At 48.3% G+C, this 17,143-nt stretch overlaps 1 protein-coding gene across 4 annotated transcripts in view; it reads right to left on the bottom strand.

Moving 5' to 3' along the window:
* LOC144722472 (tensin-3-like) overlaps positions 1-17,143 on the bottom strand; it is a 144,308-nt gene that overhangs the window by 82,191 nt on the left and 44,974 nt on the right. The window contains exon 1 of one of the 4 annotated variants that reach the window (XM_078600964.1): positions 16,682-16,904. The exons of the other annotated variants lie outside the window; for them this stretch is intronic. Within the exon in view, the coding sequence (XP_078457090.1) occupies positions 16,682-16,759 (78 nt within the window). The 5' untranslated portion in view covers positions 16,760-16,904. Of the gene's footprint in view, positions 1-16,681; positions 16,905-17,143 lie in introns of those variants that run through there. 4 annotated transcript variants of the gene reach the window in all.

The following is a 17,143-nucleotide window of genomic DNA, read 5'->3' as shown; positions in this document are numbered from 1 at the left end:
CGTGACCTCGACAACGCCGCATCTCGCACAGAGATACGATGCTGGTGGACGTACACTTTGCATCCATAGCTCTCGGGCATAACCGTAAAAGTTAGGAAATGTTTAACCACAAATGTAAATAATCACCTCTTAATGTTATACTGTTATTTCAGATTGTAGAGGAGGGAGGGGGGACACATGATCCAGTAAAATGGCAAACACGAACCTCGTTTATAAAGGAACGTTTGAACGGACAAACACGTTGGGTCACTGCGCTAAGCACGCCCAGCACTCTGGGTTCTCTTTTAATGGCAGGATGCTGTCAAGAGGAGCGTCGATTTATCACGGAGCCAAAGAGGTGAACATTTACCAGATCCTGACACCTCCCTTTCCGAAAAGCGGTGGAAACTTCTCAACACGCGCTCGGGATAAATGTAAGACGGCAACAAAGAATGTGTGTGTGTGTCCGAGCAGCTATCGAATCCATAGGGTCTGCTACACGCGTTGCAATTCAGCTGGCAGCGTTCAGGTTGAGATGTTCAGCCGTGCCACGGTTTGCGCCGTCGCCCGGGTGACCGAGGTAAACACTGCGACAAGGGGGTGTCACGGTCCATTTTACAACTTTGTCCACAAAATTGAATTTCGAAAATATCCACGAAACAAGAAACTCTGAATGGCCATTGCCCATTGGAGGAAACAAAAGCCCGATTGTGATATGCGCTGCAACGTCAAATTACAATTTTATGGAAACGTTGATTGCTATATCAAGTAACAAAAAAGGTTTAAAATATATATTTAAAAAATCTCAACTATTTTGTCATTAAATGCTGCAGACTGCACTTTACATGATGGGGCCTGATGGGAATAGAATGTATATTTTTCTGATGAACAGATTTTGCATTGGCAAAAGAATAGTTACGCTATTAGTAGCCATTAAGTTAAGAGATAATCCTTTAAATCAACATGTATAGCTACTAAGCAGACCCATTGAAAAAGTAAACAGATTACCATAATAGGTCAATAACAAATACGTTACAATAAGGCGGTATATGCCAACATGCCGACCATTCTTGAATCAACAGCTCAGCGCCATTCATAAGGAAACCCTCCCGTACGTCAGATCCCTCAATTCCACAAATGCCAGCGACTGTTGCCACCACTCGGATTATTTTATTCGGCAAAATGTATCATTGCACACGTGTCCGCTCAACTGGCGTGCCACGCTGCGTTCACAAACTGCGCGTTCACAATTTCTCACACGACGTGAACATCTTCATTGCTGAAACACGCAGCGATGAGTTATAATTTGCTGCACAAAAAAAAAACGTTTACTCTGGAGACTTAGAGCGCCTTGTGTGAGTACAGGAGAAAGGGCCGGACAAAGCCTCGAAAGGGGGTTGTGTGCGTGCGTGTGTGTGTGTGTTTTTATCCTTGTCCATTTTGCCCTGTTCAAGCAATGCGCTCCCAAATCGAGATAGGCGGCGGTAATCCCGTGCGTGCCCATCATGGGTCCTAGCAACCGGGGCCCCTGCAGAACGAACCTAACGGCACCCCCCCCCCCTCCCCCCACTGCCTCCAGCACGCGACAGTCACTCACGCACCTCCCGCTGACTAGTGTCGCCGGCTCGACTTCAATAATTCAGTCGATTCTTACGGAACGGCCTTAGCTCGTTAAGCGACAGCAATCACCGTCAGCGAGGCGAGAGAGTGAGCCGAGAGGTGGGACCGCTCCCAGGTGTCGTCTCGTGCTGCCGAGGTCTCCACGCCGAAAGGAAAACCCAACGCCGTTGCGTGACGCTTCATCCACGAGATCGTTCCACATTTGAGACTATGCTCAGCGGGATCTATACGCGGCTACAAAAAGCCATTTCCTACAAATGTAAGCATGGAAGACGCTTGCTGTTTTTTTTATTAAAACACCTGCACCCATGAATTGATGACCAAATAATAAATTATCATTGACAGCAGTTTCGATTTAAAGCTTTCGTGACTGCAAGGGATTCATCTTCTTGGTTCTTTCGGTAAAGTCACGTTGAAGGGAAGTAATAAAATAATAAAAATAAAACATAATAAAATAATTCTCACGACGTTTCGGCCACAACGCAAGGACGGCTGCTTGCGATGTGGCCGAAACGTCGTGAGAATTATTTTATTATGTTTTATTTTTATGATTTTATTACTTCCCTTCTACGTGACTTTACCGAAAGAACCAAGAAGATTGACATCAGTCTCAATCCACTGCTGGGTGAAGGCTTCTCCCAAACCGTGTTGGTCATTGGGGTTGCGTGGCCATACTTCTCCATGTATGTCAGTGCAGATTGGCGAAGGGAGGGACGGGGAGAAATAACCGGTTCGGATATCACTCGTCACTGATGTTCCCCTTGGCCGGGAATCGAACTCATGTGAGGCGGTTTGTAGCGTAGTGGGCTAACCACAAGGCCACCACTCCTGTGCCTTGATATCTCGCACGAAATGCTAAATCTCTGTCATAACGTTACCCTTCTACTATTCCCTCGTTGGTGCACCGAATGCACGTATCCTGCACCATGAGAACATGTTCTCAAATAAATGTGACCAGCAAACTATGGCTCCCAAAAGGCTCTCATGGGCTGTCCTTACCTTTTAACGCGCATAAAAACAGATTATTTACATCACAGTTTACCGTATAATGCATAGCTCCCATTGTTCCGAGTAAAGCATCGGCATGACCAATCTGCGTGTCCCTAACAAGCCGGGCCCTTGTTAACACATACCAGAAGGCTCACATTTCAAGCCTCTATTCTGCATTAGTTCTTTATATTGATTCTTCCCGTGATCAGCGGAGCAATAATAAAAGGGCGCACTCTCCCACGCGCTGCCAGGGATTTGTGGCGGTGATCTGCCGGCTGAGCGCAGGGGTCAGCGAGCCAAAGCGAAGTTGTGTGGAGCCCTCATCCTCCTACTACTCCTACTCTGGGCACCGGCCCAACTCCATCCTCCAGCCGCGACTGACATTCACACGTCGTCGTCCCCCCGCCTCTCTCCCTCTCTCTCTCTTCAAACGGTGCGACATGCTCTCTCGAGCAAGGGAGTTTCAACAAGAGGACACGACTGTCACGTAAATACGACACAATCAACTGATTACGTCGCTCTGCAGAGTTTTACAAAACGCGTCGGCACGATGGGATGACTGCGTTAGATCACTCAGCAACCACACACGGCGAAAGCAGCACAGTAATTAAGTTTACATATTTTTTTTATAGACGGCGCTTGGGATGTCCATGCAGGTGAACCCAAACGTTCTGTTCAACGTTTAACAGGCGGTATGAACTTCAGGCATAATGCCACAAACTAAACGATTTGCTATCAACACCCCAAAAAAATTCTGTGCCGGGAAAGTTGTTCCAAAACAAAAAACACACCGGCACTACGTGTGCATCATTTCACGCGTAATCCGCATTTGTAAATGTCCGTGTATTTCACGTTATACATTTCTAAAGGAGGGACCCCCCCGTAACATTTGACGGCATTAAATCAGTGCGAAATTCCTCCAAACCGCCGCTCGGTCAATCAAAGCGACTGGTAAACACGGCGAAGTAAAAGTTGGAGAGCGCGCGGGGGTGGAGGGTGGGGGGTCCCTGAGCGAGACGAGGCTCTGAGCTCCGAGCGGCGTTCGCTTGGCGGCCTTGGCCCCGCTCCAGGTCGATGGAAATACAAATTAAAAAGAGGCGGCCGCTCTCTGCTCGAGTGTGCGGGCGCCAAGCGGCCCAGTAATTTCGAGACACGCAAGACGCGCCTGGATTCCGCTTGGTGACATCACCGCCTTGCGAAGACAACGGTCCGCTTCATCCAGGCGACTTGGGGGCGCAGTGCGGCGTTCACCGCACCGCGTGTCGCACCAGCGGCGTTCGTTGCGTGGGAAGATACAACTCGGTTGTTAGTGAAATGCAGGAGCACGCGTTTCTTGCAACGGGTTGTTAAACGTGTGCAGGGTTCGATCTTAAATTTGGAGCTTTCGTGACTGCAGGAATTACTCTTTGGTTCTTTCGGTAAAGTCTTTCGGTAAAAGTTACGTGACTTTACCGAAAGAACCAAAGAGTGTGCAGGGTTATCGTTGTTGTTGTTATCCTTATCATTAATATGACTGGCACAGAATGGTGATGACTTCATACAGCAGTGGTTTGATGAAGGGTTATACATTGTTATTTTCATTGCTGCTTTTAGACAGAAAAGCGGTGGCGTGGTCTAAGTGCGCTCTGCTATCGACCCCTGGCCATGGCTGACACCAGTGAGCGTGCGACGTCTGAACTAGGCACTGGACACCGCGCCTTCACCAGCCCGTGCACTGACCAGCATGGTGAAGACTAACAAAGGACGTACACATTATCATTGCTTTAATTGATCATCAAATATTTAAATATAATCACCCCTTCCAAAATGAACTTCTCGAAGTGTGAATGTTTCTCTTTTTAAACTCCTCATTCCGTGACCCACATATTTTAACGATCTCAATTCCCTTCTCGCCTAGACAGCACGTGTGTGTCTGCTCTTCCACTCGGGTTTGTTTGTGGGTGGAAGGCCTGACAAGCAGCCGGGCTGCTGTCATGCCAGGTTACACGAGTAACGCTTTCAGGCCGATCACAACCTAATGGCACATAACATGAACCTGCTGCAAATGAAGACAACCTAAAACGAACTATTGTACATTGCTGTTTACTTATTTGGCAAGCACAAGGACCGTGTCATACGTTCGTGGAAGCATCACTCAATTTCATAACCCTTGTACAAATAACCAGCAAGAACGACAGTTTAGCAAAACATTGCCATAAAAATATAATAAAGTAGGTGTTTACAGACAGTGAATAACAATAAAACACAATAACCTACAGCCCTTTGCCGACCGACTGATTTTGTTATTGTACTATTTTAGGTGAATTCTTAGCATTTCCTATAATCGCGTGCTTTTGTTGACTTAATGAAGAGGGTATTTAATTTGCCTTTATTGGTGCGGGGGGAAGGGTTGGAGTGGGGTGGGGCATGAGAGCCCAGGCCTGGTTTAGATGTCACTCAACACTGATGTTAACCGTGGCCAGCAATCCATCCATATCAGGTTGCCGGGTTCAGAGTTTGGTCCGCTAACCAAAGGCACGACCCTCTCCTCCGCCTACCCGGTGAATAATGGCATGAAGCGGTAAGAGCCGTTACATGAAATACACATAAATGAAACGCAATGACACACTACCTCAGCAACAGCGTGGAATGAGGCTAATGAAACTGTTACCGCTGCGAGTCTGCATCAGCTCGAATGTTCTCTCCAGATCCCCTTCCCCGCCCCCCCCCCGGGTGACCCGCCGTGAGGCAACGTTGCCCCTTAGGCGCGAGCTTTTCTCAGAAGGGACATTAAGCCGGCTGTCACATCCGCTTCCTTGAGGGCATTCAAGTTCCCAAGATGCTCTCTCGAAGACTAGACCATTGTGCGTCTCGTCATGGTCAAATATTGCAAAATCTCTCACAGAAGGAGGGCCCCTTTCACAAAGGAGGCATACGCCATTTAACGGAGCCGCCGCGCACTCTTCAATAATATTTGCATCGCAAGTTTAATAATGAATTCGTCCTCATTCAGCGAAACCACAGGGGATTTGTTCCATAAGCAAAATCTTTACACTCTTTCAGCAGTTATAATGCTCTCGTAAACTTTGACTTCGTGGACCTTACTTCAAGTATTATTTATCCAGGAAAGTACCAATGAGTCTCAGGGCTATTTTTTCATTGGGATATTCGACGAATTAATCGATTTGAAAAAGTTTGCAAACCTTCGGAACACCTCAAGAAAACGAGAGCAAGTGAGGGCATAACGTTTACTGGTTCGCACAGACAGGTCCATAAACACACGCGCAGCCCAGAGGAGTTTGAGAGTTTCACAAACCAAACGGAGTCTACCAACCCTCGCCTTCATTAGCTCTGGATACACATCCTGAGGGTCACGTGAACCCATTAAACACAGCGAATTTGAACGCAAACATTTCGGTCGTACACGTGTGATTAAAACATCGAAACGTTGCGAGAAATTATTTATATTTTATAAAATAATTAATGGATGGTGACAGCCATGATTCATTAATTGCAACATGTCCGTGAACATAGAGGCAACTCAAAAAGGGAATTATATGAGAAGTTTGAAAAATATATATTATGTGTATTTGTACGGCACATTGTAACATATGCAGGTGCCAATAATTTTGTAAAGCTGCTGGGCAAAGGTCAAGCACCTTCTTGTATGAAGTCAGCAGACTCTGGGCTCCAATTAGCATTTTAACAGCGGAGACAATGAGGGGAGGGGCAGCCCTGTCCCATGCCAGTAAATCACGTGGCCAGATATTTGACCTGCCCTTGTGAGTCCATCGCTCTCATGTCGTTCACCAGCTCAACCCCTGACCCCTTGTTGTGCTTGGGCAGAAATGGTGCCACGTTCACGTGATCAGTGCCAAAACGTGTAACATTCCTACGTTCTATCCCTTGATGTCCTTCCCCCGCGCCTCCGATTAGCACGGTTGTCTACGCACAGTGCGAAAGAAGTTAAACATGTGTGCGTACACTATTTCCCTTCTTCTCGACTTCGCAGTCAAATGTGCAGTGTCGGTTTGAAGCAGATGCAGAGCACCACTTCGCGAGCACTCATGCGACGCGTGGTGCAAAGAACAACGTTTTACAATTTACTGCGATGCAGACATTAATTGCTTTATGTGACTTCAATCTTCTAAGTTGAAGGTTAAGGAAAGAAAGCGCCAATGTACCTACTGCTCAGCACAATAACGCTCCTCTTTCGAGCCAGTTCAACCTTAACGGCATGATCGGTCTGTAATAGCAGTCATTAACACAATAACGGTAATAGAAGGGGAAGTTAGAGAAATAACAGCATTTACGATACTCGCAGGGAAAATTTGACAATTTAGTAATTTTCCACAGCCAGCTTTCAATCTACCTTAAAATACGTTTGAAGAAGATGAAACCCCGATAAATGGAAACATCTGGCCGAAATTATCCTGTTCGGTTCCACGAGGCCAAACTCGTGTCAAAGTGATGTGGAAGACGTAGCGAACTTATTAGCGGAGAGAGCGAGAGGGAGAGGGAGAGAGAACGCCGAGCAGAACCTGGGGTGCCCTCGTCAGAGTCGGGTGTGACCTTGCCAAGCCTCAGATGAAAGCTCGATCTTGTGAAGTTCACGGCTTCTACAAAGAGGGGCTAAAGTATATTTATGGTAAATGTCACTCGGCTCGTATGTCACGGCGATGGCCAGGGCGTGCACGTCTTCCTGTTTCAAGATCAAAACAATAGGTAGACGGGAAGATGGATGGGTCGATACGTCAACGGATATTTTGGAAACTCGACAAACGAATTACCTACGTGGAGTCTGTAACGAAAATATTAATGCAAACAATGACGGACTTGCCTAATAATTTTGGTTAAAATTTACAGCATTAAAGTTGTTTACCAATATTGTAAGAAAGAACAGGGGGTATTGGATCAATCCTGGAGAAATCCGATCAGCTACGATGCTCTTTTTCACAACTATCCAGTTGGGGCACGGGGGTCAGAAAGTTACAATAACAAATACTACTATCCGTGGCTGGGAATAAAACTCACGTTGCCGGGTTTGTAGCGCGGTGTGCTAACGCATCAATCTGGATTAATTCCCTTTTATCATTCTGCCAAAAGCCGGTTTGCCGTGTGAGCTGTTCACACAAGCCTGTCATGGCCAAAACTTCTGATGTCAAAAAAAAACCACACACACATAGAACCCCCAGAAGGAGGCTTCTATAGATCTAGAATATTTGTGCATTATCGTGATCAGATATGCCAAAGCTCATGTCGCCCACACATACGGCAAACCCAGCAGAGCCCCCCCCCCCCGTCAGCAGCTGGCGTCGCGAACTTTCCTCGGATTTGCAGAAGGCGGAGGGGTGGGGGGGGCTCTCTTACAAAGCTCAGGAATGCCAGGAGGGCCTCGCCCCTCCCCCCTCTTCCCAGCTCGCAGCGGATCCGCAAGATGGCTTAATCCTAAACAATCCACAGCGGCGGCCAACCCCTGCCCCATCGCCACCCCACGCCTGCTAACCTTTGAACTTCACTGCATGCCACGAGACCCTTTCAGATGCCCCAGAGTGCAAAGGGGCACTCTGAGCCATCGCTAAAGGGCACCGGCGATCGGCTTTAGTCCCGTGCACACAGTGACCAGGTGTTGCCCAATGTGAGGCCGACAAAACACGCACGTGACTGCCACACAGGTCACGATGTAACAAAAGAATGGCTTTGTTACAACAATAAAAATTGGGCTAAGCGGTGATATTTAGAGGTAGAATTAACGGCGCAGTCCAGACATATATTTGCTCGGCTCACGCCACAGCCGGTGGAAAGGCCTCCACTAGATGGGGTCCTAGAGAGCCCCTCTCGAGGGTATTATGGGCCTCCTCTTCCCCGCAGGAGACACGCGTCTCAGGAGTGGTGCACACCGTGTTAAGTCCTGCCCCGAAATAGTTTTGTTTGACGTGAAAACAACGATTGATGTATCAAGGCACTCGACGGGCTGGAGGCTGGAGGCTGGAGGGGAAACACGATGTCTAACTGCGACGCTTTCGCCAGCTTGCCTGCGTCCACAGACACCGAGGGAGACGTTTGACGGTGACCATTGTGGGACAGCCGGCGCCGACTGGTCAATGAACCGAATTCAACAAACGGCCCCGAGCAGTCCCCCGTCTCTCCTCCTCCTCCTCCCAATCTGACCCCCAGGCAACTTCACTCTCCGCCCACGTGGGAATGATGTAGCTTTATTTGACCGAAGCCAACAACATTTCATTCCAGTCAGTGCTCAACAATTAAGGGGAAATGTGACATTAAAACGGAGATAAATGGATTAATAACACATCACGCTTTGTTAAATAAATACAAGTTTGGTATCCGAGAATATTCGCAGAAACCATACCTAAACAAGCATTAATTAAATTACAATTCATAACATTGGCCAAGATAAATATCGGTATAAACTTACAAATTAAAATTGGACGACATGGTATGGAATTTGTTATATAAACGGCTTTGTAAATGCAATGTAAATGTATTTCTAATCCTAAAACTTGGACAAATAAAAGTTATATTCAGGCCCACGGCCAGAAAACAACAAGCGACGTGCATGCATCGGGGTATGTCTGTCGGAGAGCAGTCGATCACAGCTATCCCCGATGCGTGTGATGTACAATCCTGAATACTCGAGTTATCTTCAGTTGTGTTTATACCAAACTCATAAATAGGGCCTCCCTCCCCAGTCTTGCAATTTACTTTCCATCTTACTGCAGCGCACAGTCCACGTGAAAATTTAAAATCCTTCGCATGATGGTACTTTTAATTAGCTGGTAAAACATTGAACAATGGTTATGAATAGTGACGAAGTGGTTGCCACTGTTAATTGCCTCTGCTCTACTTATGCCGGCAGCGTCCGTACTTTGGCTCCCAACTCCGAGCACAAAGTGAAATGCATGCACGCGCCCACTATCGATACCACCAGCTACACGATCGATGTCAACAAATCAATCTTGCCGAACAAATATCTCAGAATAAAACAGAAATCAGGAAGCCACAGGTAAAAAAATATATAAGCTGTGTGTGTTCCGTGTGTGCGCTACACCAAACAATGGTTCGATCCAGGGCCTGGCTCCAGTTCCTCTCTCATGGAGCAGCCAGCACAGCTGGTGTGTATGTGGAGGGGCATCATGGCAGAGATAAACCACGAAGCAGAGTGCACTTGTGTGGGCCAAAAAGACAATCACCGGTGCAGAGATGACCTCGGCACCACCCTAGCACTGGCCCCGATTAGAGTTATTTTGTGACACTCAACCCAAAATGTTACATTTCTGGCCCAATGCCTTAAAATCGTATACTCCAAAGGTGAATTTAGCGTGTGCTTAAATTCATCATACGTTCTGAAGTTAAAAAAAAAAATTCAGAATTGTGTAATTACCACGTAGATTTTAAACGTATATAACGCCAGTGGCGGCTTGAACGTGGCGTGCCAGTAGCCAAGAAGGACTCTGCCATTTGTCGGAAAGGACCCTGTGAGTTTAGTGGCAATTGAAGGTAAATCCGTGTTTTGGGGGATTTTTTTTTGTTTGACATGTATCGGGTGACAGGTACGCAGAACACCTGCCCACGAGCCTCCCGATTTCTTTGTTCGAGCGGCACAATGACGTGGGAAAAACCCCCATTCGCATGCGACCGGCCTTGTCGGAGGTGCCACTGACGCATCTAAGAAGGCTCCTTTATTTAAAAATATGCCCACTAACTTGACATGGCAATACGACGCCGAGTTCGTGAACAAAAATATATAAATGTGTACGTGTGCAACTCCGTATATTTTTGCATATTTCCCCGTACGTTAACTTTCAACTTGAGATTAAAATATCATTGTGCGTTAAATGTTGGGCAGTAAACTTTGATTGCAGAAGGCCTCCCCCTTCAACAGTATTTTTTACAAACTGGAATGAAAGTCAGTTTCAACACGTAGGCTGTCGCGACCAATATCATCCACAATACAGGTATTTTTCGGGTTAGAGCGCGTAAATATATAAATGTGTCGTTAAACCCGCCACCACCCGTAACGAATTGGCACGTTCTGTTTACGTGACAACCCTTACTAGTTGGCTGTGTCGGGTGGTGGCGGGTTCAACGACACATTTATACATTTACGCGATCCAACCCAAAACACCTCTATTATGTATGAAATGAAAGTGTAGTTGGTTTCAAGACAGAAAACAAATTCCGCAACCACACCATCGCGAATAGGGGAAGGTGAAAACGTGATTTTTTTTTTACATTTCTGATCAACGCAAATCAGCATCACGATGCCACTCGCCGACATCTCTGCGCCGTTGACAGAGACACACGTGGACTGAGAGATTGTCTCCATACCTCCTGCGGTTTACTGCTCGCAGGATCACGACCTAGCGTCACTGGAGAGGGCTGACATTTCAGCAGGACACTGAACATCTCCGCAATAGCACACGAAGATGAAAAGACAACTTGCTTCGAGGAGACATTAAGGCTTTGATGGCTTTGTGTGTACAAGCAGAGAGAGAGAGAGAAAGAAAAAAATCTCCGTTGAAGAATGCTGAAAAACATACAATGCACCCCCCCCCTCCCCACATAGGCATGAAGGCGGCGTGAAAAATAGCAACTGGGATTGAAGCAAGTGGAGTTCAAGGCGCGCAGTTTATTGAAACTTAGTGTAATTCATTTTCATGAGAAGCAGCTTCATGGCGGTTAAAACAAAGGGCCTTATTTTAAAGAAACAACTAATAACATTTGTATATTTAAAGTGACTACAATTCCAGACTGATCAACAATAAGCATGAAGGGGGTGAGCGGGGAGTTGCTCGTGTATTTATGTTTCACGGAGCAAGAGAAGGCCCATTAATCATTGATAAGAAGCCATCCCGAGCGCTTGCTGTTATGTTAGCAAATACTTATAGCCTCGTGACGATGACACCGCTGATAAATCACTGGGGAGACCGGTCCACAGAAAGGCGCTTCCTCAGGAGGAAATATTTGATAAATGTGATAAATGTTAAACCAAAGTTAAACCTTGAGAACAATCCCCACTTTGCTTAATGCAGTCACAGCCGTGAGTTAACGATGACAAATGTTTTCGTGAATTAATAAAAAAAATCCCCAATAGCTGTAATCGCTTCAGATCAGTAGCACCATTTAATGCGTTCACTAAATTCTCTGCTCCCAACTCCCCCCGACGAGTTTACTTACACGCCCACCTCGTCCAATCGGTGTTTGTCAAACGTTTTAGCCACGATCCTCAATCTCTAAACAACAATACTTCATTAAGTCTTGGTAGCCATGGCAAATACTGCAAACCCCTCCTCCTACTTGACGACGATGTGCTGCTCCTATCGAGGGTCTTACCGACTGGATCGAGTCCGACGACTCTTCACACTCCCATTATTGGCCAGATTCTAACGAGAGAAATCTCAAGTGACAATTATCGGATTTCTCAGGGTCATTTTTCGTACAGGGTCATTTTTCGTACAGAAACAAATACAAGTGCTCCCATTCGGGGCACGTTAGTTGAATCTTTCCTTGAAGGTTTTAAGCAGAGATACAAACTTCCTTCCAAACCCTCCTTCTGGAAAACTTGGCTACGCCATCAAAAGTCATGCTTTTTTAAATACTTCTATGCACGTATATATATAAAACGCCATAATCCCTTACGTAGTCCACCTTCTAGGAGCTTAATAATTTTATGATATCCATACATGTATTACAGACGTACGCGTAACCTTCACGAGAGCCCATGGAGACAAAAGATTATTTTGAAAAGGTCGACCCAGACAATGGTTCCTTTTGAATAGCCGAGCAGTCAAAGAAAAGTGAGACACAAAACATAAGTGCGTAAAAAAGAACGGGCCGCATGCATAAACATGACTACGATTAAAATTAAAAAAAAGTAAAATAACCAATGCCTCTCCGCGGAATGTACGTTATTAATTACGGAAGAATGTTAAAACAAAACCTGCCATATAATAATAATATCACGCAAATTACAGAGGCTCAGTGCTCTAACCACACTACGGTGGCGGTTGTTTTTTTACAATTACGCATTCGCGACCACCGGTATCCCAGCAAATCCGCGTAATCCTCGTCAGGGCCAGAGCTGCATCCGTGCCGACCCCCCCACTCTCTCTCTCCCCCCCCCCCTCTCTTTCTAGCCCCCCCCCCTCTCTCTTGACCCCCCCTCTCTTGCTCCCCCCCCTCTCTCTTGCCCCCCCTCTCTCTTGCCCCCCCCCCCTCTCCCCCCCCCCCTCTCTCCTCCCCCCCCCCCTCTATCTTGCCCCCCTCTCTCTTCCCCCCCTCTCCCCCCCCCCTCCCCCCCTCTCTCTTCCCCCCCCCTCCTCTCTCCCCCCATCTCTCTCTCCCCCCCCTCTCTCTTGCCCCCCCTCTCTCTTGCCCCTCCTCTCTCCCCCCCCCTTTCTCTCCCCCCCTCCTCTCTCCCCCCCCCCCTCTCTCTTGCCCCCCTCTCTCTCCCCCCCCTCCTCTCTTCCCCACGTCTGGGCGAGGAGAGAGAAACTTTGAAACCTCCTGCACGCAGCAGCCAAAGAGGAATCCGCTTAATGCCAAAATTATAGGATACGATAGGAGCCGCTAAAAGTGTAACATTCCACCCACATATTTGCGTTCTGCTGAAGAATGTCGCCGCATCGCATTGCATGGAAGCTGTTGGTTGCGGCGTAGTTTGTGGACGCAACTTCAGGTAACGTTCGTGCCGGGAACCTCTTCGTTGTCGGGAATTCGAAGTGATGCGAATAGACGACACGGGTAAATTACGGTTCTTGGTTCTTTCGGTAAAGTCACGTAGAATGGAAATAATAAAATAATAAAAATGAAACATAATAAAATAATTATCACGACGTTTCGGCCACAACGCAAGCAGCCGTCCTCAGGTGAAGAACAGGTCTGTCGATAAGACAGAGTCTGAATGACTCTGTCTTATCTGAATGACTCTGTCTTATCGAGAGACCTGTTCTTCACCTGAGGATGGCTGCTTGCGTTGTGGCCGAAACGTCGTGAGAATTATTTTATAATGTTTTATTTTTATTATTTTATTACTTCCCTTCTACGTGACTTTACCGAAAGAACCAAGAAGATGAATCCCTGCAGTCACAAAAGCTTTAAATCGAAATTTAAATTACGGTTGTTTCCCTTGAATAAAAGTAAAAAAAAATAAAAAGTATCAGACAAACTGTTACTCACAGATGTGGATGGTTATTAATGATATACTTTATAAGTGCAAGACGGTGGGGGTTTGTCCGCGTGTCTGTCAGTGAGACGTACTCACGAGAGCTATTCACTGGCTCGTATCACGTTACGGCGCGCTCGGAGTCTCAAGGCACTGGGCAGGAAGGACTCTCTCACACACACAAGCGCCGGGCAGCAGAGGCGCAATGATGCATTGCTGCGTCGATTACCACTAACAGGCAGGCTCTACACACATGCACGAGATCGCATGTGTAAGAGTCAATGTGTTTTCAATTCGTATATTTGGTATGAAATTGGTTGACATTTTTCCTGCAATCTTGTGACTGCAGGAATTCATACTATTTGGTTCTTTCGGTAAAGTCACGTGGTTATATTTTATCTTATACCTACGTGACTTTACCGAAATAACCTGCAACCACTAGTGGCCGATAAATTGATCACGGTGGGTAAAAAGAGAATATATTACTCAATCGTGATTGTGAATCACGATAAGTCGTTGACTTATCGCCGGTACGGTGAGCGGTCACAACCTCTGCTAAGCAACCACGTGCACGAAGACGGTGGAGTCTTTTGACCAATATGCGACATCACAATTGCAATCGTTGTCACCGGCGTGGTTGTCCATTCACGTGGTCGTGCTGTGGCACATCTCTGCAGCGTGGTGCCGGTTGTTGCACCCCGAACACCTTCCCGGCACGTGGAGCGAAACGTCAGACGAAGTCACGCCGGACGACGCGCGGTCAAACCCACACAGCAGCAGCAGCAGGAGCAGCAAAGCGCCGTCAACGGAGAAACCATCTCGAGATACAAGAGGAACTCTTTCGCTGGGTCACAGCCCCCCCGCCACCCCCCACGTCCCTCGAGGACAGTGGAGCATCCTCCAGAATGATGCATCACCTCCCTGCACCCCCCACCTGGTTCACCAATGGCGAGACCAGTTTTGAGGCCGTGACATCTCAGCCCTAGTTGACCCCATCAACCATCACGTGCCACTCGAGGGGGGGGGGGGTAGGGGTCCGGAGAAGCGCGATCCCGGAGCGAGGACGTTTAAAAAACACATCTGAAAGAAGGAGCACGGTCGTTTTCTCTCATTGCTCTTCAAACCACCGTGCGGTCGGGGTGCTCAGGGTTCACGTGACGGCATGCTCAGGGTTCACGCGACGGCATGCTCAGGGTTCACGTGGCGGTATGCTCAGGGTTCACGTGACGGCATGCTCAGGGTTCACGTGACGGCATGCTCAGGGTTCACGCGACGGCATGCTCAGGGTTCACGTGGCGGCATGCTCAAGGTTCACGTGACGGCATGCTCAGGGTTCACGTGATGGCATGCTCAGGGTTCACGCGACGGCATGCTCAGGGTTCACGTGCCAGCATGCTCAGGGTTCACGTGACGGCGTGCTCTCTGCACTGGGGAAGCTCGTCTCTGAGGCTCCTTTTCAAAAGCTTCTGGGTCGAACGGCCAATGAGCTATTGAGTAATGCGCTCAACGAAACTATAAAACTAAGCAATGTTTTTATGATAATTTAAGAAGGCCCACTGAGCTATACAGCCCTTTTTCAGAAGCGACCTGGTTATCACAAATGATTACCCAACGAAGTGGCTCATCGCGTGGAAATTTACAGCGGCCAAATTACTCTAAATGCATATTTCTATAAATATTGGAGGGAAAAGCCGGAGTACCCGGAGAAAAATCCACGCGACCACAGGGAGAACATCCAAACTCCAAATACACAAGCGTCAGGATCGAGATCGAACCCACGCCCTCCTGTATACCAGGCGACGAGGTCACCATCTCGCCACCACGGCATCACCACTCTGATGAACCACCGGTTCAGCAAATGCTACACGAGCAGCACCTTCCCAGAGAGTGAAACTACGTCCGAGTTTACACCGTTTGCGAATTACAGAACTCCTCTTATCAGCGACCCTGTCACCCACGGATAAGAGGATTAAAATCGCGCATAACCCCGCCACAGATAATGGGATCTGTGATATTGCTCCGCCACGGCGAATAAGAGGAATTCTCATGGACAGTCATCAAAGTGCTCTGACAATTCATCACGCGATAGGCGAAGTCCCTCGGGTCCATTGAAGACCGTTGTTGTTTTTTTTGTTAAAGCAGCTTCCTTGGGCATTTTTTTCTTTTGCATTTTATACACGAGCACAAACGAGGCCTTCACATTAACTCTGTGTGAATAATTGCACTTAGAACGCATAACAGTGACCAAAAACATGAGCATGGTACGACAAACGATTCGCACAAAAAGGAACGTTTTAGACAACACGTAAGCTCTTTATAAAAAAAACAAGAATAGGTTTTACCCTTTCTGGTAATGAAACAGGTGTTAAGATGTTCAAAACCTTTTGCGAACGCAAGCTTAAAACACGAACGATTTGACAGAATGAAAAGGTCCGCGTGAGTACAGCAGAGCGCCACGCTCAGCCATGCAGCAGCAGCAGCAGCAGCAGGAGCAGCAGTAGCAGCAGCAGCAGCAGGAGCAGCAGCAGCAGCAGCAGCAGGAGCAGCAGCAGCAGCAGCAGGAGCAGCAGCAGTAGCAGCAGCAGCAGGAGCAGCAGCAGCAGCAGCAGCAGGAGCAGCAGCAGGAGCAGCAGCAGCAGGAGCAGCAGCAGCAGCAGCAGCAGGAGCAGCAGCAGCAGGAGCAGCAGGAGCAGCAGCAGGAGCAGCAGCAGCAGCAGCAGGAGCAGCAGCAGGAGCAGCAGCAGCAGCAGCAGGAGCAGCAGCAGCAGGAGCAGGAGCAGCAGCAGCAGCAGGAGCAGCAGCAGCAGCAGTAGGCGGCAAGAGGATTCGTGATTTTTAAGCGCCACGTCGGAGGCGCTCTCATTCGAGACGGCAAAGATGAAGGACAGAGCAGACCACGACGCGCCTCGGTGTGTCGGCTTCACCTACCCAGATGGCGCAGGAGACGCACACGAGCGAGACGCGCTCCCTGCGCCCACCGGGGACACTCAGAGTGACTGATGGCATCTCCTCCTCCTCCTTCTCCGCACGCAGCAACGGCAGCACCCAGTGGTAGCAGGAGCAGCAGCAGCAGCAGCGAGGGAGCAACGATGGCACAAGCGCTCGCTTGGGGACTGCAGCATCACACGGCACGCAGCAGAGCCCTCGCGCAGAAGCAGCAGCAGCAGCAGCACGCGAAGCGGTTCTGCCTCCCCCTCCTCCCCCCGCTCGTCACGGCCATCCCAGTGACAGTCGCAGACCACGCGCGGTCCCCGCACGCACTGGCGGTAGGGCCGGTAAACAAACGCGTGGCACCCCCCACCCACCCACACCCCCACACCCACACACACCCACACACACAACTCGGCTCCGCCTCTGGGTGAGACCACACAGCCTGGGAAGACGAGGGGG

The sequence above is a fragment of the Lampetra planeri genome, chromosome 1 (genome assembly GCF_965212315.1).
Source record: "Lampetra planeri chromosome 1, kcLamPlan1.2.h2, whole genome shotgun sequence".
In the NCBI taxonomy this organism is placed as follows: Eukaryota; Metazoa; Chordata; class Hyperoartia; order Petromyzontiformes; family Petromyzontidae; genus Lampetra; species Lampetra planeri.
Note: the sequence above shows the minus strand (reverse complement) of the source record. Positions and strands in the feature narration are given on the sequence as shown.